General features: G+C 34.3%; 1 protein-coding gene across 1 annotated transcript; it reads left to right on the top strand.

The window, feature by feature from the left end:
- The first annotated feature begins 1456 nt into the window (after window positions 1-1456).
- On the top strand, window positions 1457-21562 carry LOC143222935 (uncharacterized). Its single transcript, XM_076450158.1, has 3 exons — window positions 1457-2381; window positions 5296-5361; window positions 21358-21562. The coding sequence occupies exons 1-3, from the start codon at window positions 2286-2288 to the stop codon at window positions 21523-21525; spliced, it is 330 nt and encodes a 109-aa protein (XP_076306273.1). The 5' UTR covers window positions 1457-2285; the 3' UTR covers window positions 21526-21562.
- The last annotated feature ends 5349 nt before the right edge of the window (window positions 21563-26911 follow it).

The following is a 26911-nucleotide window of genomic DNA, read 5'->3' on the forward strand; positions in this document are numbered from 1 at the left end:
TCTTACACCGAAAGAGTTCTCTCTATATATAAAACAATGTAGTAACTAAATAGTATAGGAAGAATTTTTAGATGGAAACTATGTTAAAAATCTTAGACAGTAAGTTTCTGATCTGATGTGATTTTTTACGCAGAAACAAACACCGAGGTTCCGAAGGGGATGAAACTTTGCCAGCTGGCGTTAAACCAAAACCTGTACAAAATGTGAGTAGTAGTTGTTACTTTTATATATCAGCTCCTAATTACGATGGATGACCTCTAATAATTAGAATAAAACTATTACCTTAATATAGAGACGTTGAATACATTGCATTAAAACTATTTTGGAGCCTCACAATATCATTAGAGCTCAATAATGTCTATCTGATGATCAAACATAGTTACTGTTGGAAAAGGTTCTATTGTAAGACAGCTATGTAAAGAATACACCACTACTCGTTGTCTGCTTTCCTTAATCAATGTAAGTGTACAAGGATGATGATTCTCCAGCAGTGTTTCAGCAGTCTGTCCTATGGATGATTTAACTAGTATGTCTTTGTTTGGAAAAGCATGATATCCGTTTCTTTCTCTATATGCTTTGGTTATGTAATGGTTGAATGTGAGTATTGCATAAATAGCGTGGCACTCGATTTTCAGATGGACTTACTCTGATTATCTTACACACTGTTGTCTGAGACACCAAGATAAGATGGGTTTTACCATTGAAACTGATGTTGATGTTTTTTCACCTGTTGCAAGATGCTGCACTTTGTGTACAATGGGTGAGGGGTATGACATGTTTCAAGTCTCTTTTTGGATGATTTTGACGTTCCAATATGATCCATACATGTATTCTTTTGTTTTCCAATGTCAACATTTTATGTCGAAAAAGGATGTTAAATAACCTTTCTAAAAGTGATAATTTATCGGTGACGTTGTACTACTTATGCCACCAAACAGGTAAAATTTCTTCAAATATATACCTTTCAATGACTACTTATATCGGCTATGGTTTTTACAACATTTCTTGAAGTGCTTATTCAAAATTATCTTCGTAAAATGCACTCAACCCTCTTTATACTCTAAAGTCTGGCTTATAATGTACTCAACCCTCCGTTTACTCAAATGTTTGGGTTATAATGTACCAAACTCTTTGCAAGTAACATATTTGATGACCCCCAACTCGTATATCACAGTCATCATAACTAATTTTTGTAAGCTTGTTCACAAATTATTTGAAAAATCTTCAGAACAAACAGTTTTGTGTTCTTTTAATTGATCTACAAGAACTGATGTTATCTTTCTTTGTAAATTTGTATAAAGAAAATAAAAACTATTACATATGTTTAGGAATAAACTTTTACCATAATTTATTTTGTTATCTTAAATTTGGTAATCAGCAACTGCACTGCCTCACGTCACCGCTAATGTCGCGCGTTTCATCACTGCCACAGACTCTGTCCCGTTCGTAACCACAGTCTGGTTAAGATGGTTGTTATCGTGTGTGGGTTGTTTTGCATGTGCTTGCAAACATATTTTTATTGTGCAACTTTCAAGTGTTTAAATATATTTTGTTTTTAATCCCATTATATGGGTAAGTAGATAATTCGAAAACGAAAGAATCCAGCTGATGGTGAACACACAGAAAATAAAGACAATTTAAATGATTCTGGCATTAATGTTGAAAAAGAGAATGGCGCGTGACTGGAAAAACGTGAAACGAGAATTTAATGAAAGTTGGGAGTTGAAATTTGCACTGATTGAAGCAAATAATAAATCAGTGTGTCTTTTGTGTGACAAAAGATTTTCAGAATAACAAAAGATACAACCTTAAGCAACAATCTAATAACTTTCACAACGTATTTTATGTGAAATTTCCAGTTGATAGCAAACATCCTATGGATGAAATTAGCCACCTGAAAGCACAATTTCATAAACAAAAGGGAGACCTAAAATTTTTTATCATCGATAGAACCAGTTACATTAGCTTGCTATAAAGTAGTTCAGATGTCTAAAAGTGATAAACTGAAAATTTTGATGAACATTGTTGTAAAAATTGTGAATTGTATTTGAGTAGAAGCTCTCTCATCAATTGACAGTTTATTAAGTCTGAAGAAAAGCAGTAACTGTACTTTTGATGTGTACCGCTTTTGCAAATGTAAGATGGTTAAGTAGAGGAAAAGTCTTGGCACGATTTGCTTCCTTATTTCCTCAAATAAAAGAATATCTTGTTGAAAAAGGCAAGATTGAAATCTTCCAGAAATTGGAACTCTGTCATGGCAGTGTGATTTGCACTTTCTGTGCGAAATGATAGCTCACTTGAATAATTTGAATACGCAGCTTCAGGGAAGAGATAAAATAATGAGCGAGCAATTACAGTCTATTCATGAATTTCAGTTAAAGGTAAGTCTCCTTGCAGAACAATTACAAAGAATGATTTGACACATTTTGCAAAGTTAAATAGTTTTCTAGAAAATAGTAAGGGCTATGATTTCTCTGATGCTAAAGATGAACCTTATGTAAACTGGATGTTGATTTTGGGCTTCATTTTTTTCATACTCTTTACTAAGTCTAGGAACAGAATCTGGAGTCTGAAGAGGTGCTTGTAAGTGAGCTGTGGGAGCTTATCTATTGAAGAATCAAGTCACCATTCAAACTAAATCATGTTTTTTTAACTGGAATTCTACATTAGATGTACCCATCTTAAAGTCTGGAAAGTGTAGGCTTGTTTTGGGCTTTGGGTTACCCTGAATTTGACATTGGAACAACTGGATGAGAGACAATGAAACTTTTTCAATTTCATTTGAAGTCACACTTGGCAAATCGAGCTGATTGACACAATGTTTCCATGTCCTGATCTCTGAAACACACTAATAGCCAAACGATGAAAGATGTTCTTTTCATCTATGGTTTCCACCTTCTTATCAGTGCTGTCTGGGGATGCTTTCATGATTCTGTTTTGTAACATTCGAGCAGAGCATACACTCCAAACATCTTAATGATTTAAGACATTATTACAGCAATTTTACTGCAGATTTTTTGTGACATGGTCGTGTGAAATTCCAGCTAAAATCTTATACAACACTGACACTGCAGTATCACTCCAAAAGTTGTGGCATGTATACAGTGACAGTCCTACAGCAAAGGGATTCTCATAGACTGTGTGAAATCATAATTTGGTTTTTCCAGACATAACATTCACTTGCCATTCAAGCAAGCACTGTTGAATAGTTGATTGAGACAGGGTAAGACAAGATGGATGTAGCTGTTCTGCTTAAACATTGTTGTTACATAATTGGTCCCCTGTATGATTCATCTGATTAGCACAATTATTTATATAGGCAAACCTTCTTTGGCAGAACCAGTAAGGATTCAACTGAAAAACCAAGGACGTTCCATCCTGAATTGAAACAGCGCTTTCCATATGATTTTGGAATAATAAAATATTGTTGTTATCTAACCAAGAATATCCCTCTTCACTATAGCATTATTTATGGCTGAATGCTCGGCCTTTATGGAATGTATTACTGCTGGTTTTCTTCCTCTGGCCTCAATGGTAGAAATGATTGATATGTTTTTTTTTTCACTGTTTCCATCAACTTATGATGGGATATTTCTTTGTGCTAAACACCATGATCTTTTATTATGTTATTGTGTACATCAGAAATTTCATTCACCATAAAAAATCCTCTTATGTTGATTTTCTCCTGAAGATTAGCTGTGAATACAATCCCAGCTGAAATTAACTGAATAATATTCTCATTAGTGTAGATGGTCTCTTTACTAGAACTCTATCTCTTGTGTCCTTGTACAAAACGTCTCCAGTCTAGTTTGAGAGCTTTTGTGGTGTTTATATCCCTCATGAGAAAATCGCCCTTGACTGGTAGGTCAGCAAGATTCAACTTTCAAAACATTTAGTCACTTTTGTAAACAATTTCTTTAATGGACTGTCTAATATCTTTGCTGCTGTAAGTACAAAGTTTTTCTGCTTTATGAGATGTATGAAGTTTATATTCTTGACAATAGAAGCACAAATCTTGACTAAATGCTGAAACATAGGACGTTATAAGATACTGCATTACAGTTTCCGATGTAATGGCCTCCAATGTATCAGGCTCACTCATTGCTGTTATTGTTTGATAATACGTTGTCATCTTTCATTGCAATGGCATTTTAGTAACCTCTGTCTATCTTTTTCTGCATATTGTTTATGTCTTACTTTGCTATAGCATTTTCTGTGGCACAGAGCGTTGTTCTCTTGTAGTACATGAATCACCAAATCAGACTGTTTAGTGTATTCAGGATTTTTAAAAGAAGCTCTATGCTTGACACTATCTAAAATCTTTTTCCAGTTAACTCTAGATCTGAGGAAATTAGCTGTTCCAATATAAATTTTTCCCTTTATCTTTATAATTTTGTCCCCCTGGCATTTTTGGCAGTGCCTCAAATCAACACTTGTCTCTGTCAATGTTTTCCGATGAGGCTGTTTACGAGGATTACTTGACATGATTCCAGAATACTTGGAAGAAGAAAGCTTAAAATTACTTAATCATTTAATCGATGCTTAAATAATTTTAACAACAAATACCATAACATTTTGTCATAATTATTTTGCAACAAATGAAACTGATATAGAAATAATGTTAGCAGCAGACATTGTTGACAAAGCCATGGTATCTCCATGGATACATTGAAAAGGCTTCATTTTTGGTATGCCTGATTAGTAAATCTTTTGGCTAGCAACTCTAAGTTTCATTTTGTGTGTGCTTGGATCTAGTCCATATTTGCACTGACATATACATAGACATTACTTCAATTTTTTTTTATTTCCACACAAATGGTCTGAAGTAGCTGAAAATGGCAGCCTCTTTGAAATTCAAAATGGGTGTACTAAACATTAATAGAAAAACTGGCAACAATTATATGTCAAACAAGTATGTCATTTAGATTATTTTTAGACGTTGTTGTCAAGAATCTTGCAAAAAATAAGCATCAAATCTTGAATTTGTTATATCAGGCTGGAGACTATATTTATAAAAATTTGTTTCATATGAAAAAGAATTGTCTTCCAATTAACGTTTCATTGTAATTTTTCAAAATTTACATTACAGTTACAATAAAGTAATTTTAGGTGTAATCAGTTTGGTCCTATCTGAATGTGATTTAGGTTTTAGTGAATATGTATTCTGTGATACAGATTAGACAATGATATTACCCACAATATTCTCAGAAATCAAATAAGAAATAGATGATTAATATTCTCAGAATTTTTTTATAAATTTCATAAATAATACAAGTTTGTTTATGGAACTTGCAGACAACTGAACAGTGGTGCCATCAACCCAGTGTCCTCATTGAAAGAAATAGTAATTACAATGTACAGGTAAGAAAGATTGTTGAAATGATATTCTCAGAAAAACAGAGCAATGCACAAAGCATAAAACACCTTGGAAAAGTAAAAATTAAATATTTTTACCCAAAAATAAATGCAATTTATTCTAGAAGTACATCATTTTTTTAAATATGTGACTTAAAAATTGGTTTTGAAAATGAAATTTAGTTGATTGATTGATTTAGTGTTTTATGGCACAAAGCAGCGAGGCTATCTGCACCAGATATTCGGTAAAAATGTAAAAAATAAAAAATAAATGTAGTAATAGACATAAATGAAAATGAAGGTAAAACAAAAAAGTATAAAACCAATGTTGACACCTAGTCTACAATGTTAAGATAGAAGGCAGAGTATAAGAAGTTGTAAGGTATTTACTCTAGCAAAAAGGTAATGATCATAACCCGCCAGGAAGACTAACAGGTAAGTTCAAGAACCACCGTCAGTCACCTGAAGTTGGTCTTTCCAGTCCTGGTTCCGTGTTATGTGTCATAGCAACAAGTATCAAAATGTAAAAGAATAGAAGTTTTAAAAGAAACATAGCAAAATTGTAACAATGAGTAGCCAAATGTCCAGTAAAAAGATAAAGTCAAGTAAATGGAGTAAAATTTGTAAAAGTAAATGAAGGTAAAAACAAAACAGCAATTAAAACAGAAAATGGTGTAAAAACCAATGGTGACATCCAGTCTTCAAAGTTGTAAAATATTTACTCTAGCAAAATGGTAATGATCATAACCCGCCAGGAAGATTAACAGGTAAGTTCAAGAACCACCGTCAATCACCTGAAGTTGGCCTTTCCAGTCCTGGTTCCGGGTTATGTGTCATAGCAGCTATTATCAAAATGTAAAAGAATAAAAGTTTTAAAAGACACTCCGCAAAATCGTAATAATGAGTAATGTCCAGTAAAAAGATAAAAGTCAAGTAAATGGAGTAAAATTTGTAAAAGTAATTGAAGATAAAAGCAAAACGGCAATTAAAACAGAAAATGACGTAAAAACCAATGTTGACATCCAGTCAACAAAGTTGTAAAGAACTACCTGTAGCAGAATGGTAATGATCATAACCCGCCAGGAAGACTAACAGGTAAGTATAAAAACCACCGTCAGTCACCTGAAGTTGGTCTTTCCAGTCCTGGTTCCGGGTTATGAGTCAATATGGCCAGTACTAAAAAGTTAAGTAGTAAAAGTGTGAAATGATATGCAGCAAAAGTATAATAACAACTCGCCAGGATGACTAACGAGTAGTTCAAACAGTAGCGTTAGTCACCTGAAGTTGACCTTTACAGTCCTGGTGTCGAGTTATTTAATGTTCTGGCCATTGTCCAATGTCAAATTGAAGGAGAGAGATTAAAACTGTAAAAGAGGAACCACAATTAAAAAGTTGTAATGAATAAATATGCAACACTTAAATGAGATTAAAAAGATTAATGCCCATTAAAAAATTAAAAACATTATCAAGGTGGACAGAGTCACCATCACCAATAACTCTGTCCAATGTTACAGACTGACCCTGGGAAAAAATATGTTTAAAATATTGCCGTCGTTGAGAATTGTAACGATGGCAAGAAAGTAAAACGTGGCTGATAGTGATTTGAGTGTTACAAACTACACATTGGTGCATCAGTTCCAGATAAAAGAAAAAGATGAGTTAAAAAACTGTCACCAATGCGTAGCCTAGTGAGAACAACTTCCTCCTTCCGAACTTTACGGAAGCTAGATGGCCAAAGTCCAATTTTGGAATTGATTTGAAAAAGTTTGTTGTCACGTTGCTCACTATAAGTGGACTGCCAGCTGGCACGGAGCCGAGCCTTGAAGACAACACCATAGTCCATGTACGGAATAGACACAGGAGTGATGGTGCTGAAGCAGACACATTTAGCTGCCATGTCTGCAAGCTCGTTCCCGTGAATACCAACATGGCCTGGTATGAAAAACTGTATTGAAGTAGCTGCTAATGAGAAATGGGCCAGTCGGTTTCGAATATCAGCGAGAATAGGATGTGAGCTAATGTGTAGCAATTCCAAGGCAAGTATAGAACTAAGCGAATCAGTATAAATAGTGCAGTTGGAGTACTGCTCAGCTGCAATATGATACAGGGCATGAGATATGGCATACAGTTCAGCAGTGAACACAGAAGCTGTAGAAGGGATTCTGCGCGCAACTACTGACCCATAGCAAACCATAGCAGAGCCCACTGAATTACCTGATTTGGAACCATCTGTATAAATGGGAACTGAATGATTGTTTGAAAGATATTCATTGAATAAAAGACGGTACTTTCAATCTGGAGTATCTGCCTTTTTTTGGTGACTGAAAGAAAGGTCACATTTGGAGGCTGTAATAAGTCATGGTGGAATGGGCCAACCTGTGGAATATGCAATGTTATCCTAGGACAAACCCAATTCATCCAATTGCGCCCGGATGCGAAGGCCAAACGGAGCAATGACAGATCGTCTGTTCTGAAAAAGTACTGCCCACCGAGGAAGGAAAACACATTTCCAGGTGGGATGCTTTGGTAAGGAATGAAGTTTCGAAGTATATTGTAAAGATAGTTTCAAACGGCGAAGGTGTAGAGAAGGTTCATGAGATTCAATGTATATACTTTGAACTGGAGAGGTACGGAAAGCCCCAGTGAAGAGTCGAAGTCCTTGGTGATGAATGGGGTCGAGCATCTTTAAGGCCGAGGGTCTGGCAGAGCCATAGACCATTGATCCATAATCGAGTTTCGATCTAATAAGAGAACGATATACCTTTAACATTGAACAGCGATCTGCCCCCCAACTGGTAGAAGAGAGAACACGGAGGATGTTCAGTGCTCTTGTGCATTTGACCCGAAGCTGCTTTAAGTGTGGTATAGAGGTCAGTTTACGATCAAAGATAAGCCCCAAGAACTTGGTCTCCGGGACCACTGGCAGCAAAACTTCACCGATATAAAAGGTCACATTTGGAGGCTGTAATAAGTCATGGTGGGATGGGCCAACCTGTGGAATATGCAATGTTATCCTAGGACAGACCCATTTCATCCAATTGCGCCCGGATGCGAAGGCCAAACGGAGCAATGACAGATCGTCTGTTCTGAAAAAGTACTGCCCACCGAGGAAGGAAAACACATTTCCAGGTGGGATGCTTTGGTAAGGAATGAAGTTTCGAAGTATATTGTAAAGATAGTTGCAAACGGCGAAGGTGTAGAGAAGGTTCATGAGATTCAATGTATATACTTTGAACTGGAGAGGTACGGAAAGCCCCAGTGAAGAGTCGAAGTCCTTGGTGATGAATGGGGTCTAGCATCTTTAAGGCCGAGGGTCTGGCAGAGCCATAGACCATTGATCCATAATCGAGTTTCGATCTAATAAGAGAACGATATACCTTTAACATTGAACAGCGATCTGCCCCCCAACTGGTAGAAGAGAGAACACGGAGGATGTTCAGGGCTCTTGTGCATTTGACCCGAAGCTGCTTTAAGTGTGGTATAGAGGTCAGTTTACGATCAAAGATAAGCCCCAAGAACTTGGTCTCCGGGACCACTGGCAGCAAAACTTCACCGATATGAAGTTCAGGATCAGGGTGAATACCCCGTCGACGGCAAAAGTGCATGCATACAGTTTTGGAGAGAGGGAAATTAAAGCCGTTCGCCAGAGTCCACTTCCGTACACAATTGAGGGCGGTTTGTAGTTGCCGCTCAATATATCTCATGTTTGACGACTGACATGAGATGTGAAAGTCGTCGACATACAGCCCATTCGTAACAGTGAGAGGGAGTTCTTCAGTGATGGCATTTATCTTTATACTGAAGAGTGTAACACTCAATACACAGCCTTGAGGGACTCCAAGTTCCTGTACAAAACAACGGGAAAGTGTCGAACCCACACAAACTTGGAATCTCCTGTCCATTAAAATGTTTTTAATAAACATGGGTATATGGCCACGTAACCCATATGTATGGAGGTCTCGCAAAACGCCATACCTCCATGTTGTGTCGTAAGCCTTCTCTATGTCAAAGAATATTGATACAAGATGTTGGCGGTTGAGAAAGGCTTCTCTGACAGATGTTTCAAGACGAATTAGGTGGTCTGTGGTGGAGTGCTGTCGACGGAACCCACACTGGGTGGGCGAGAGGAGGTTGTTTGATTCAAGGAACCAAACAAGACGAGCATTAACCATCCTTTCTAATGTCTTACAGAGACAGCTCGTCAAAGCAATTGGACAGTAGTTTGAAGGAACCTTGGGATCTTTCCCTGGCTTAGAGAAAGGTAAAATAATAGCCTGGCACCAGGCATCAGGAAAAACATTCTCTGCCAGATCCGGTTGAAAACAATCAGAAGGACATCGAGAGAAGCAGAAGATAGATGGTGCAGCATGTCATAATGAATATCATCAGGTCCAACAGACGTACTGGCAGACCGATGAAGGGCCATTTTTAGTTCCACCAGGGTAAAGGGACAATTATAGTCAAAGAAACAGTCAGTTCGAAAGGAAAGAGGTGATCGCTCTGCCCGAGTCTTGATGGCCAGGAAGGTGGAGGAACAAGCAGATGTGCTAGATACCCGGCAAAAGCTTTCACCTAGAGTGTTAGAGATGTTCCGAACATCAGTCACCTCCTGACCATCAGAGAATAAGATCGAGAGGGGGATAGAATTGTAGTGTCCATTAACCTTTCGAATCCTGTCCCATATGATCTTGGAACTGGTGGTAGAAGATATGCTGGTTGTGAACTTAATCCAAGATTCCTTCTGGCTTTGACGTCTTACCCACCTAGCATGTGAACGGGCCCGTTGGAAAGCAACCTGGTTTGAAAGTGTGGGATATCTACGAAAAGTATCCCAGGCCTGCTTTTGAGTCTTCCGTGCTAAGTGGCAAGCAGGATTCCATCAGGGACGAGGATATCGTGGAAAACGTGTCGAGATTTTAGGAATACACTGAGCAGCTGCATGTGTAATACAGTCAGTAACCACAGCTACACAGTCGTCTATTGATGGCTGATTTACGATGGCAGGATCAAGTTCTGCGACAGCAGTGAAAGTGGACCAGTCTGCCTGATCCAGCTGCCACCGGGGAACGCGGGTAGGGTGGCATCGACCACGGCCAGTCTCTCTCAAAAGGATCGGAAAATGATCACTGCCTAGTGGATTACTGTCAACCCTCCATGAAAAATGGAAGAATAATGAAGGGGAGCAAACTGAGAGATCAATAGCGGTAAAAGACTGACCAGGTGCATGAAAGTAAGTGGAAGAACCAGTATTGAAAAGAGAAAGATTGCGATCAGAGAGCATCCACTCTACAGATCGGCCCCTCCCATCAATAATAGCACTTCCCCAGAGGGGATTAAAATTCCCTAGGATTAGAAATGGAGATGGCAATTTTTCAATGAGAGCATCAAGATCTGATTGATTATATGTCTCTCCAGGGGACAGGTACAGAGAACAAACAGTGATGGTATGACCCAAGGAAACACGGATGGCTACAGCCTCCAAGGGTGTGTTGAGTGACAAAGACAGGGTGGGCACGTGTTGATCAACCAACAGTGCCACCTCTCCATGTACTCGACCATCACACAACCTGTCATTTCTGTACAGAGAAAACTGCCAAATGGAGACAGTATCAGCAGTTTTGAGAAATGTTTCTTGTAAAGAAAGACAAACAGGATGGTAGGAAGCAATCAGCGTTTTGATATCATCCAGATTAGAACGTAAACCTCGACAGTTCCATTGTATCAAGGTGGCCATTTTTAAGAACGGTTAGGTGAAGTGGCTGGAGAACCCTTCAGTTTACGACCACGTCTTTTTTCTTTACTGTCTTTAGTCGGAGGAGGTCTATCAACCTCCATGGATCCTGCTCTGGGGCGGGCGGGCAGGTTTTTGACTATTGGAAGGGGAATCCAGTGACTGAGGATGCGAACGAATAATTGTTTTGTCTCTTGTGGTGGGAGAAAAAAATGTATCAGAAGAAATGCCTGTATTTGACACTGAAGGACGTGGATCTTGAGGTTTGTTGGAAGGTATGGGAGAAACAGAGATGGGTGTGGAAGTCGATTCATCAACCTTTTTAACCACGGAGGTCAAAAGGCTTTTCATTTGTTTTGAAAACAATTCTCTTGGAGGCACAGAGAGATCTGCCTGCACGCCCACTGTAGTTGTGGAATGAAGTGCAGCAGCATATGTCCGAGATGGAGTTGTGGACAGCAATTTCGGAGCCTCAGGATAACTAATGTTATGTGTCGTTTTCAAACGCTGCACCTCTTTTTCCTCCAACCATTTTGGGCAAGAATGAAAGTAAGAGGGGTGAGAACCATTGCAGTTGACGCAATGTGGGTTCATGTCACAGTCATAGGCATCGTGGTCCTTGCCTCCACAACGAGCACATGTCAGGGAACCACGACAAGATGTCTTTGAGTGGCCGAATCTCTGACATTGGAAACATCGAAGAGAGTTTAGTATGTATGGCCGAACCCTGCAAATGAGATAACCTGCCTTGATGGTGGCAGGTGCACGTGGTGAAGTAAGTGTTAAAACGAGGGTATTTGTTGGCAGTGTAACTCCATCTTTGCGAGTGGAGATGCGCCTCACTGCAGAAACTCCTTGAGTGGAGAGACCAGCGAGAATCTCTGACTCGGGAACGTTCTTCAAATCCCTTTCAACAATAACTCCTCGTGAAGAATTCAAGGTAGCATGGGGTGTAACCTCAATAGGTATATCCCCAATTGCCTTTGAATTCAAGAGGAGTTCAGTGTTGGGATGTGGATGTTTCAACCAATATGTCATCAGATCGAAGTTTCTTTACTGATTTTGGAGAGCCAGCAAGTCCCTCTAGTCCTTTTTGAATAAAAAAAGGGGACATTTGCCCTAAAGGTTTTTCTGAAAGAGAATGTAATATAAGAAAATGAGGTACGTGTGTTACTGATGTTGAAGATTGCTGTTCTGAGTATTCAAGACGTGGTTGCTTACCCATTGACTGTTTTTTTACAATTTTATTTAAATTTTTTAGAGGATCCATAGGAAAAAGAAAAATTTCGGTACCCACTGACCCCACCCACCATGGAGCCCTACAAGGGGACGCACTACAAAGTCACGCAAGGACAATGCAGCAACGCCAGGGTTTCGTGAGCACTATACCCAAACACCAGCATCAGGCACAATGTCCACAACACCCGTTGAGAACTTCCAACACTGGTACTTGGTTGACTCTAGCCCAAGTGGACAAGCCAATTGACCCAAGGGGGGGGCCACCCAAAGGCCGTCCGTCTACAGGAATTCGAGGTCAAAGTGGTGTGTTAGGGTTGGACCCCTCAACCACCAGGATCCTCTTTTAGATCCCAGAGAAGGTAACCACAGAGAACAGAACCTTCCCTGGGAGGTCCCCTCACCACGTACAGGAATCCACACCGAGGGGTGAAATTTAGTATTACAGCTTGAGAATTGGTGTAAACTGAACCTGAAGTGCTTTTGCTTTGAACTTTATAATATGAACAATTTATCTTAGCTTGCAATTTAGTATAAACTAAATGAGATATTATACTGTTTTGAATTGTATAATATTAAAAATGACCATAAAATTATAATTTGAGGATTATTACTATCCAATCTAGAAATATTTCTGTTTTAAATTATGACTCAAACAATGACCTTAAAATAATGATAGTTTAATGAATAGTGTAACCTAATCCAGAAATATCCTTTTTTATAATTGTATGACATGAACATTGGCTTAAATGCTGTGTTAGTTCATTAAATCCGTTCTTTCAATTGTATTATAAAATTGGTAAAGCTTTCATTACATCTTTCTTAACATACAAAATTCAAAATATAATCTTTTATTGGTATTAGGAGATGTATGTAAGAAATATTAATTTATTATCTTAATTTTCAAATTCTATAATGTATCTTATAAGATTTTAGTCTTTATTTGCCTTTAATGAGGTGTATGTGATGTGATGTGATGATAGTTTCATTTGTTTTGAGTGTCACATGAATTCAAAGTTTTGTTATTAAGTAGTAATTTCTTAAAATACATATTTCTCATATCTTTCTTGACAGAGATATTGTTTGTACAAGTGTGGTATAATACCCATGTCCTGAATTATCAAATCATAATTACATTAGATTTTAGTTTATATTTAATTTCTCTATTTATATGACAGTATCTTGGTTCCATCATTACAAAAAAATTGAAAAAGGTGAAATTTATAAATGAACATTTACAAAAACTTGAGAGAGACATAAGAGAGACTACAAACACACATGAAGTCTTACTGTCCATCACTACCACAGGAGTAAAATTTGTTGATGCCCTCACTAAGGTATGAAATCTTAAACACAGTTTCAAAACATCAGCAGTTTGTAATAACTGAAACTTTCTTGTATGGTAGTTCTTATTGCAGAGTAAAAACTTCCTTTAATTTCTAATTTGTTTTTACTTTAGAGACCCACAAATGACCCAGAATTTTATTTTAAGTCCACCTAGCAACTACATTTACTATTTTGTTTGATTGATAATCAAAAATTTGAAGACATTTGTTGAAAAGTCATTTCCCTGTGGATGAAGACAATTCTTTTCTGTATTAAGTAGTTGTTTTTGTTAAGTATGTCTTGGTTTATACGCAATCAAATAAAAATTCAAGTTAAGAGTATGTTCAAATGAACTTTGAGTAGCTGTTAGTAAAATATATTCACTTGGAAAAATCTAATAAGATATGAAAAAAGTTTATGATTTGTAAATAACTATATTTACTCGTTTTTATTGAAAACCGACAATGCAAATCATATGCTTTCTTTGATGTACATCTTAGGTTTTTTGGTACACACATTTTATACTTATTTATAAAATATTTAACATACTTTTCCTATAGCAAAACATTTTTGACCATCAAATTCGAGATATTTACTGTGCATTTTATGATCCAGAAGAATTCAGCCATTTTGCTTATGTTGCCACAGAACACCAGACAAACTTTTATTATTGTCATTACTTTTGTGCTAAGAATGTGGTGAGTATTTTGATGGATTTAAGAATACTCTGAAATATATGTAGTTACTTGGGAAAGTACCCAGTTTTTCTCATGTCATTAGATTGATATATTAGTTGTTTTCCTCTCTCCTGCCAAGTTAGAGGTTGTTACTGACACCAACTCTGGAGCACCCAACATAAAGCTATGAAAAAAGCATGCACTTTGTAGGTTGAAACCAACAACCTTGAGTGACTGCCCCTGTGCAGTTATAAACTTAAAGCATTTCTGCATTAAGATATTTTCTGTTATATAACCAACATTTTTAATTAAAAACCTTTCTTTCTCTTGCAGTTATAGCAGTCACATACACAGGGATGCATCATTCTTTTATCATAGACAAACACAACAGTTTAATTCCAATGTCATCACTATTCTGTAATTAATTTAAAAGTAAATCATTATTTTTAAGTTTTCTGTTAAAAAATAATTATACAGAAAACATCTCTTACATTATTAATAGATATGAAGCTTTAAGAAAGAACTGGAAATTTTTCAGTGCTATAGAACAAAGACATTGAAATGTTCCAGAATTAAAGAATAACATGTATAGTATGGACTACAGAACATTAACAAATGTATTATTTTTAAACATTCCATATTAGTAAAGCAGCATATTTGTGACAGTTGAATATGTACAATATTGACAGATATCTAATAAACCAATCAAGACATTTGAAAAGTATTCATGTCTTTGAAGTACAAACCGATAAGCTTAATATCTGAAATGCACATATTTTATTGTTAAACTTCTTGAATTATTCAATGATATTTGTTATACAATAGTACCAGTTAGTGGATACAATTGTCACTGAAGTAGAGATATTTTAAGGGGAAATCTGCACAGTGAAACAACAGTAGATGATACATTTTAAATATATATATATATAAAAGTCATCAGCAATTCTGATCAGTTCTTAAAATGTTTTTTGTTTCACCATTTCATCTAACAGATTTTATACTTATAATATGAGAAAGTATTATCTAAAAATGTTTAAAGGGTATCAGATTTATCATAGTTTTTCAAGAAGTTTGCTTCTCAGTAATAAAATAATGGGATTATTGGTGCTGTACACTACAGTGTGATCAACCTCTTCCCCAAAACACAGTTATTATTATTGCTAACGGTATTGTATATATACATCACCTTCTAATGTTGTCTTATCTCCTTCACACAAAGCTATCTTATTCCTTTTCTTCCCTCTGAGCATTTTTTAAAAAATATTTTCACAATTAGTGCACAATTTCTGAATATGTACATTTCATGCAACTACTCACCACCAATAGTATTGTGCCATCTATATTGATGCAACTAGCTCCATCTGCTATTCCTGCTCAAAGTACACTTTCTTGATTGGCATGCCATTCTTTGAACATGAATATACGCACCCACAGTAACAGTTTCATCTTACCTTTCTTCCATTCACTTGTAAGATGAATTTTAGATCAATGTATTGACCACTTAGATACTTGGTATAATATCTACGTTACTGTGATTTCTGGTACGTCTTCCTTGGAATTGGTTTTGATTTTATCTGCAGAGAAAAGATGGATGTTAATTCATAGGACATTAGATTCATATACACAGCCAACAATTTATTTTTTGTTTCAACATGACTGTTTTAAGAAACAATGGAATCAATGAAAAGTAAATTTGGAGACTTTTCTACCAGTTGTTACATGGCCATATCATTTACTTTTGTGTGTACTTTACATATCATTACTACTAGTAACATCTAATCCTTTGTTCTGAGTGATATTTGTCACTGTTAACTATGTGTCTTATGATTCTAATTTTCATCAGTATAGGACTAAATTATGTGCCCTTTTTTGTCTTAGTTAATTAGATGTGTGGTAAGTTAGATGTGAATTATTAATGTATTTTATAGGTAATCTAAGTCAGTTTGCACATTCTTTATGAACTAGATATATTTAGATGGTTTATCCATGAGATATTTATCAGACTTTGTTAATTGGATATATTTCAATAGTTTACACATTACAAATCTCTATTAATAGTAATATTGCATCCATTATTCCATCTGATTATTTTTCATCATTGTTTACTATATACCTTATCATCCTAATTTTTATCAGTGAGATATAAAATCTTTTGATTTCTTATGCATTTATTTGCTTCCCATTTGTGGGGTTGAGTCTTTCCACTTTTTTTCATCCATACTTTCCTTTTAGCATTGTTAAATCTTCACGAATACTATAAGAATCCCACTCTGTGTAGGGCATTGACTGGTATGGTATACATTTTATAAAACTTTAAAGGGGCAAAAGGAGGTCATTAGCTCATCATGGACATCTCTTCCAACTTCCAAATATAACCACCCCTTACTACTCATGTATTCATCCAATCTTTTCTTAAACTCTGTTAAATTTTCTGCCTTCATCACCCTTGAAGGCAGTAAATTTCAAAAAACAAATTCGTTTGAAAAGTAATACTGTCTAAATTGCAAAAGTCTCCTACTCTACCATATTTTGAATTTTTGACCCTTCATCCTACTGTTTTTACTGCTAGACACAAACGTTTGAAGAATCAATATTATCAATACCATTAATAATGTTAAATACTTTAACCAAATTCTATTTGACCCTTCTCCTCTCCAGAGAAAAACAAATTCAGATATTTTTAGCTTTAGTTCAATGTTCTTGAGGAAGAGATACCAAAACTGTACACTGTACTCTAAATCCGACTTTGCAAGATATCTATACAATGAAACAGTAATATCCTTTGTCTTGTATTCAATATTTTTATATTCCTTCCCAAAATACTATTAATCCTATTACTAGCTACCATACTCTGTTTAGATGACTTAAGTGATATTTCTATCACAACATGAAGACCTTTTTCTTCAGCCACAGTATTTGATATATTCCTATTCAAATTGTAACAATAACTTAAATTGTGAAAACCTACACACATCACATTTTAGATATTTAAACATCTGTCATGTATTGGCTCGAAGCATCAAATGATCTAAATCTCCCTGTTAGTCTACAGCATTTCTGATGCAGTTAGCCACTCCATCTTCAAAATTTTGTTAGTTATTCCAGAATTAATATCATTAATATTAGTCACAAACAGCAGAGGACGTGGTACAGAGCTCTGAGGCACACCACTTGTAACTGTGATCTAGTCAGATCTTAACTTCATTTATTACTACTTCCTGGACAATTTTCTATCTAATTTAACAACATTCCTTCCACATCCACATATTTAGTTTTTGTAACAAGTCTTTTGTGAGGCACCTTACTGAATGCTTCCCAAAAATCAAGGTAAACCAAATCCATGTATTTCTTTAATCAACATTATTAGTTAAATCCCCAGAGAATGTGACAAGATTTGTTAAACAGCACTTTCCCTTAGTGAAACTATGCTGGCTCTTTGACATTATGTTAATCTGCTTTATTTGACACTGCAGTGCATCTTCAATCACATACTCCAAAAGCTTTCCAACTACTGATGTAAGACTAACTGGCCTATAATTGACTGGAAAATGTTTATCACCTACTTTAAATATTGGACTAACATTAGCCAACTGCAAGTTTTTTTCATACTCTTCCACTGCTCAATGGCCTATAAAAATATTAGCTACTAGTTCATAAATATAAACTTTAAGCTTCTGAGATAAACTCCAAGATAAAAGTTGTTTAGCCTAAGGATGTATCTATTTTATGTTTTCCAAATTTTGTCTTACAATTTCAGAACTTATTAAAATGATATATTTTACATCAGTATTTTCCCCATACATTAAATGCTCTGGATGAGGTATAACAATTGTATCTTCCTTTGTAAGGACTGAAAATATCATATAATTGAATAAGTTTACAATCTCATAATCTTCTGAGATCAGCTCTGCACTATAATTTTTTAAGAGGCCCAATCCCTATCCTAACATTTGCTTATCCATCATACACCTAAAGAATTCCTTATTGTTTAACTTAATCATCTCAGTCAACCCTCTTCAATATACAGTTTTTTGCCCTTTTGACTTGTTTTTCTAAACAGATCTCTTGATTTCAAATGGTACTCCAAGTCATTATTATTTCCAGTAAGTTTAAATTTCTTGAGCTTATTACGTTTATCCCTAATATGATCTCTTAAACTTTACCAGCTTTGTCCTTTATTTTCTGTAGAGAATATGTATGCTCTGTATATGTATTACTTTCTTCCTAAATTCTTTCCACATCTCTTCAAGATCTCCTTCCAATTCTTTAACCAAATCCAAAGAAGCCAGATCATGTTTCATATTATCAGAATTAGTTTTCCTAAAATTTGGAATCAGGGTTCTATTCTTCTTCAGTTCTGTATGTGGTAAAATTCCAAACCTAATAGTGAAGTAGTTGTATCCTATTCACATTGGATGTTAATAGTTAATCTAATATATATTCGTTTCTTCTAGTTATGTCACCAATTGGTGTGCAAAAGTATTCTGAACAATTTACAAAAGCCTTTCCCTCTTACTGTTAGATGCAAAATTATCTCAATCAATACCACTGAAACTAAAACCTCCTATAACATCTTTTTCAGCTGCCATTCTGATCTCATTATACATTATCGTTTAGACTCTGATTAGATAGTCTTAAACAGATACCAATTACAAGACTTTTCATTTATATGCATTAACACTAATCCAAGTTGAATCAACCTTATTGCTGTTATCGTTAATATGCTCTAACTCAACAGGATACAGTTTATTTCTCACACATAAAGTTACTACTACTCCTTTTTCAATACTCTGTATCTAGTAAATAATTAGTAGTTTGTTATTTCAATCAAATTTCCTTCGTCGAAATTGTTCAAAGCTAATCCTGAGTTTCCACAATGCTTGGAACTCATCACTTTATCTCTAATACTCCAAGCATTACAATAGGAGCAACTAGACATAAATCTTAAAACACATTCACATTTTATGGCTGTTGGATATGTTTTTCTGTCAAGTATAGTTATTTACTTTTTTACTAATGTGCTAGCCTAGTTTAAATCTACCTCTACAGTTGAGTTAATAGCCATTGCTAACATGCTAGCCTCTGCCTTTTTTTCAGTGTAAGCACCTTTTCCAAAAATGATTAATTTACCTATTACAGTTATCTCACAAATCCAACCAACTTATTTGCTCATCCCACCATATTAATTTCTTTCTGAAATTCAATGCTCCTGGATAGTACAAGTGTACTTGTTTGCTCCGATTTACTCCATATACTACTCTACCTACGTGCTTAACTAGACTTACCTACAACTATAACTCGTACTAGTTTAATGATGTTCTGCAACACCTGCAATAGACATAGAGTTTTTCAATAAGATCACATCACTAACCTAGTGGTATATGTGTGTGTGTGTGTGTGTGTGTGTGTGTGTTAAAGTATTAGATATTAATACATTTCAAAGTATGATGGATTGTGATCATGGATTTCATGAGTAAAGCAGAAGGGGTTTTCTGTCCATACCTTCCAACCCCTGGATTGAAAAAAATAGGGTCAGTTTGCTTTTTAAAATAGGGGATCACAGACAATCATTGTACTCTCTCTGTTCTGACATTTCTCTAAACTTCCACTGCATTTCACCCTTTCTTTTACTGGAGCACTGGCATTTTCCCCAGTTCCAAGTCACTGAGGGAGGTAGACCAAGGAGCCTTCCTACTGAGTGAGTTTTGAAATTGATTTTATAATACATGCTCATGATTGCTGACTCAATGAAGAAAGAATTGATAGATAGAATAATAAATTAATTGCTCGGAACAGATCCAGCCTACATGGGATCCTCTTTGTAATGCCAGAGTACAAGGGATGCCTCTATTCCCTTAAATTACAGTTGCAGAAGGCTTTATTCCAGCTTCTAGAGATGAGATTGGTGGACTTTGTCCATCTTTTAATATTAACTAGAGGAAGTCTACACTGTTTTTATAAAGTTGGGCAATTGCTCCATGTTCTTTTTATAATTCTAGATGCAAGATGCCTCTTATCCTGCATTTATGGTTAAGTGAATTATGATTTTGCACATAATACTGGTTACAGCTTACCATGTTTTTATGGGTGAGTCGAGATGATGGCTCTACCCCATTTTTGGTTTAGTTCATTATTCTTCTTTCTTCTTTAGTGATCTTAGAAGTTTGCCTGGTCCAAAAGCTCATTTCCTCTTTGTAATTTGGTTGCTTGAATTTTGACACACTCTTTACTTTCAATTAGGTTATTGGGTACATATAACAAGGTCTAGATGCCCTATCCACAATGTTATGGTTACAGATGAGTTATAGAATGTGTCCAATTGAGGTTTATAAAGTAGATAGCTAATTTCATTTATACAGCACTGTTGCTTGTACTTACTGATCCATTTTTACTTGTGCAAACCACTTCCTTTTCTACACAACTTGGTTTGATTTCCTACTTCCTATGCAAAGAGCATACCTGTTCCAGAAGTAGTTATGTACCCCATTTGTGTGCTTCATTCATCTCAGAGCACACCCATTCATTCTGGGTTGTTGCTTTCAGCTAGTTACCCTGTTGTGCACCTAAACTGGCCCTTCTATCTTTATATAGTGGAGTTAATACCATAACCAAAATTATTTTGCTAACATCAAAATATATTTCCCTTGGGTACTTCCCACCCATACTCCTCATGGCAAGTTTTTTCAGAACAAGCCAATTCTTCAAAGTGAGGATTGAGGAGGAATAGTTGGGGCAGCTAGCTGGTGTAGAGTAGTCACACAAGATATGCACATGTTCAGAAAAAATGCATAAAATAGGTGCACTGATTGAGAAAATGTTTTTTTGGCAATGCTTAGAAGGTAAAGACTAATTGAGATAGCTTTGTATGACAGGAGGTAGGTAGCTATCAAATATACATTTTAAGTGTAAAAAAGTGTTAACATATATCTTTCAGTACACAAGATTTGTATGTGTAATTGGTTGTTGAAATATATAAGATCTTCAAGTTTCATTCATGAAGAAGTAAAAGTTTAATAAGAATTTTCTTTACAGAATCCTTCTATTGAAATCATGATGACCTTTGAGCACACATTTGAAAGATCCTATCTGATGGCCTTACAGAAAAAAAACACGAGTGAAAAAAAAGATCCATTCTACATAAAAAAAATAAACAAGCTCTACACCAGTCTACCAATAAATATAAAATTGAAAAATTTATGATAGTTTCTTCAGAATGGCATTTTAAATTATTTAAAAATATTACCAAATAAGAAAATTGTTGTTGCCAGTTTTTGTATCTACGTTAAGGATTCTAATTTTTATTTTCAAAATGGGCACCATTTCCATTGAAATTGTTTTTGGGAAATATCAATTAATATTCATTTTATATAGCAAAAAAACATATTCTCTCCTTTGTATGAAAATAAATAATGGCAATGCTTGGAGAATTTTATTAACTGGTGTAACAAAAACATAATGGTATGTCAGTATTATTCTGTTGTGTTCACAATGATTGATTAAGTTTAATTATAATCTGGTACAGTAGTGCTTTATTCCCTTTTAAGATTGTTGTGCTCTGCACCAACAAATGTCATAAAAGTTAAAAGCAATGCACATTATTAACCGAGTGAAAAAGATTTATTAATCTTGTACATTATACAGTTGTATTAATTTTGTGGGTAATAATTTGTTGTTTTTTTTAATCATGTGGCAAGTCTTCTGTGACTTGTAATCCACAGCTAGCACATTATTTGATAAAATTGGGAAAAGTCTGTTGTATCATTGTTGCCATCCTAATTTCAGAGGATCTTGGTACAAGACAAGATATTGTTACCATATAAATTTCATTGCATGAAAACTCCAGATTTGTTGCAGCCAGACTCTTGGAGTAGGTGGCAATTTTTTTAATCCTTGGTTGCCTCTCATTTCTTTAAATAGTTCCGTTGCAAATCCCATTTGCTTTTACAAATTTGTTTCTTTGCGTACATTTGCCTAGGCTTGATATTGCATGGGAAACAAATCTGTTTGCGTTCATGTAGGCAGAGAAACAATATTTATTCCCTTTTTCAGTCAGAGTATGCCAGCTGATGCCTCTTCTTTTTCCATCAAGTTTTTCAAAGGCTGGATGCAGTCTTATGATATGAAGATATTGCATTGTTTCAGTGATTAAGTATTGGGATCAAGTGATGTTGTTCTGTGCAGGGCCAACAAGAGAACATTAGTATCAGGTTTATAAAGATGAACTTGGAAATTTTTACTTGCTACTTTAATAGCATGGAAGATAATATCAGTATCAGCATCTTCCTGGTTGCTGATTCCAGTTCTTCTTTTAAATTATTCATTGTATGATTGATAAAACCATAGTAGCCATGGAATACACCAAAAATACATCATTTTGGTATATCTAGTTAGCAACTTCATATTTCATCTTGAGTGTGATTGGATCTAGTCAATAAATTGTGTTGATATTCTAATTTCTTTTTACAATAAAACCTGTCTGAGGCAGAATTGCACGGGACAGAGTAAAATTTCTGGCTTAGACATAGCGAACATGCATTTCCTTAATTACATATAATTTTTGAGTGAAGCATTATACTTGCTTGACTCAGGGGAAGTAAGACATTATTGAATAAAGTTATGATACTGGTTATGCTATATTTATTAGAATAAGAACCAAAACATTCATTCAAAATACACACAAGTATACAAAATCTTAATCAAATTTATTTGAAGAAAGTGTACAATTTCAACTGTTTCATTTTTTAATGGGCTTTCTCATGTGGTTAAAAGAGAACAGCACTTTTATGGCCTTTTCATGAAGTTCATTTTACCCCTTCATTTTTGCTTACAATTTGATAGCGTTAATATAACTTAACACTTGCGATGAAGTAGCAATTTCTATTTCCTCACTATCTTTTCCATTTTGTTTATCTTCTGAATCTCTCACACTACTACCATCTTTGATTTTATTACAGATTTTAAATCAATTTCACCAGTTTTTCTTAAACATTCCTGTCAACATTCACAAAACTTTCCACATTCACAGGATCATCTGCATCAATTTTCTCAATCAAAATTTGGATTTCACTAGAATCGTCATAACAAACAGCTTTTAAAAAAATGAGGGTATTTAGTTGCTTTATTAAAAATAAGAGTATTATAGAAATTTTCTCTAAATTTTAAAATTAGGGAAGATAGGAATTTATTTGTTTTTTGAGAATTATTTAAAGAGCAGAATTTTGCACTTAAAAGACAAATATATTCTTATTTAATTAATAATTTCTTTAAATATTACTGAATTCTCAGACATTTTTTGCAGTATTTGTTCAAATATATTCCGTTATTTTTGCTGCTGTCATTATTTTTGCAGTTAAATAAGAAATTAATATTTAATCAAAAACATTTTTTCCACCTTATTCAGGTTCTAATCCTACTTGTTGATAGATGAGGTAGGTAAAAGATAGTTTTTCTTCCACATTATGCAGTATCTGCTATATAGAGGGTCTTTATAAGAGAAATATTAATATGATGCTGCAAAATTTTCGGCTTGTACAGGTTTCCGACTATTGCAATTTTTGTCTTAGATAGATTTTACTGTACCTTGCACATTTTATGAAGTAGCTGAAAATGGCATCCATTTTGAATTTCAAAATAGATGTACTGAACCTTAATAGAAAAGCTGGCAATAACTATGTTCTGAATTGGTAAGCCATTTAGTTAATTTTTAGGTACTGTTGGTATGATTCTATTGAAAATTATCAAACCTATAATATCTTACATCAGCTTGGAGACAATCTTTGTAAAATTTTGTTTGATATTAAAATGAATTGGCTTTTAATTAATGTTGCATTGTAATTTATTAAAATTTACAGTTACAATAAAGTAATTTTGGATGTAACAGTTTGGTCTTGTCTTAATATGAATTAGGGTACAGTAAGTATTTATTCTGTGATATAGATTAGGTAATGATTATTCAAAATATTTTCAGTTTTATCCTCAGAAATCAATTAATAAATAAATGCTAATTTTCTCATAAATTTAATCAGTCTTATAAATAATATAAGTTTATAGAACTTGAAGACAAGTTGAGTTTCTTTGTTTTCTGTTTTCGACCCTTACTAGACTTATGTCACAGAACTGGAACTATCTCTTCATGCATTTTTTTTTTCTTTCTTCAATACAAGTTCTGCAAAATGTGAAGCTGGTTGACAGACACAAGTAATTAATTCATAACTTAGAAAATCAGGAACTCTGTGGTTATGGCCATTCTAAATTAAATATTTTGAACCAATTTTTGAATTTAAAACTATCAATATTATATATGAATCTGAACAAACATGCTCTAGATTTAAGGTTAAAATACAAAAAAATTACTGCAAACTAAAATTAGAATTTCTGCATGAAAAGTAATTTACAAACTCTTGCATTAATAGCTGGTTCAAACAAAGGTATTCTTTCTTCTGGGTAGCCAGTGTCTTTTGCCAAGCCATCTTTATAACAGAACAAGACTGTGATGCTTTATCTGTGAAAATATTGTATATCAACAGCTTAATCATAAATGACACACATCTTACGTTTCTCCTGTTCTTCAAAATTATCATTGGAATATAAATAGTAAACCAAGCTGTTATTTCTGTTAGAAGGCTTTTTCTTAAGTAGATAAATTGGTTTCCTGACAGCCAGCCCTTATCATTCATATACTTATCATTCTAAATTAAGGATTTCATTCAATATATTAATGGTAAACAAAATTTTAGGATGGATCTAGAATTTCTGAGGAATGGTAAAGGAAGGCTTATATTTGATCATTATGAGATGGTAGCATTAGTAAACCATGTTTTATGGGAAGTCTTATAAAATCATGCTTTGTAATATCAATCAACAAAGTTTATAATTTTATTGCATATAGTAAAAAATAGATAATGAAGTTAAAATGTTTTTATTCAATTGCATTTTTAATCTTGTATATTAGATAATAAAATGAACCATCTGTAGGACATGAAATGTCTAAGGCAAATGTGCTCATTAATTAAATGTGTAAATAGATTTTGTCAAGGACAAAATTTTTCTCAACAATTAACTAACACATTCTAATGTAGACTTTTATTTCCCAAAAAACCATGATGAAAAACATTGTTCTGTCCACAATGCATCTTTGAATAACAGTATTTTTTTCAACTACCTTTGGCTTTTATTTTATAATTGGTACATTTCATTCAGTTATATTACTGTGTCATAATGTTTTCTGGAATTATCATGTTACTAAATGTCCTGTTAAAATCAACAGTATAATTATTCTTTTCAATTTTTCCTTCCCAAAACAAAACTGGATACTTTTTGGATTAGAACTGTAATAATATCAAATTAAGTATCTCAAATTCATAATTGACAACATACAGAAGTAACTTTTTGGTTTTGACAGAGAAGATAAGCATGGTATGAAAAGGTTGTTTATTTTGTAGAAAGAACGTTCACTCACCTCTGAACACCATTATCTCATAACTGTTTCTGTATCAAATGGCAACTTGGGTTAATATTATTTTCATTACCAACATGGTGCAATTATTTGAAATTTTCTTTGCACATGATCAAATTTTACTATTTAGCAAATACTTTTTTCATTATTTAATTTATATTTTTGTAAATGTTTATCATTCATAAATGCTGTGCTCTGTAATAGAACAATTACTATACACCAGTAAATAGTTGGATGTAACTTGCAAAAATTATGTTGAATAAAATGTTTTTCAAGCTGATATTTTCCTTGTATTAATCTGGCATTCTGCTTTCAAAAGATGTCAATATTAAAAAATTCATAGACAGATACAAGTAAAAATTCAATTACATCATCCCATAGTAGTGTTTGTTTGAAAAACCAGAAACTTTTATCTCTCTGCTTGACTAAACATTTAGTCTGTACAACACCCACTTTCTTGTATTAAACATTTATTATTATTTGTTCTGAGAATGTAAAAGTCACAGTAATGTTGTAACAAGATTCTTAATTTTAAATTATATTTTAAATGTGATGATCAAAAAGAAATTTTTAGAATACATATGGTAAACAGTCAAACTTGTAACACCTGCAAGAAATAGTTATCAAGTGGCTGTTTTGTAGGTATGTATACACATTCTACATGGTTACTTAACATATAACAGACTGGTCAAATTTTTATATTCATAGCATTAGATGAGATACACAATTATGGAAGCCACTGTGTACTGAAAAGAATATGACATAATTTATACATTATAATAATAAATGAAGGCTGTCAGAATAAAGTGCCTTTCACTTTTTACTGTGCTGTACTTACTACTAGTAGTAGTACTACCAACAGCATTAAATTTAAATTATATGTTACATCAAGAAAAGAAAAGAACATAATCTTTGTTACTACTATGAACGAGATGGGTCTTTAGGATTTCTTCTTTTTCAGTGATCATGCTGTAAACATGTGCCACAAAAATGTGGTTTATAATTCTAAGAGACTAATAAAATATAATAAAATGTAACTTTAATATAGATTGTGTGATAAAACCAATACAAACATCTTGACTTTTGGAAACAAAACCTTTGAATCAATAATTAATGCCCTAGTGTTTTGAA

Source organism: Tachypleus tridentatus, chromosome 8, assembly GCF_004210375.1.
Source record: "Tachypleus tridentatus isolate NWPU-2018 chromosome 8, ASM421037v1, whole genome shotgun sequence".
Lineage (NCBI taxonomy): Eukaryota > Metazoa > Arthropoda > Merostomata > Xiphosura > Limulidae > Tachypleus > Tachypleus tridentatus.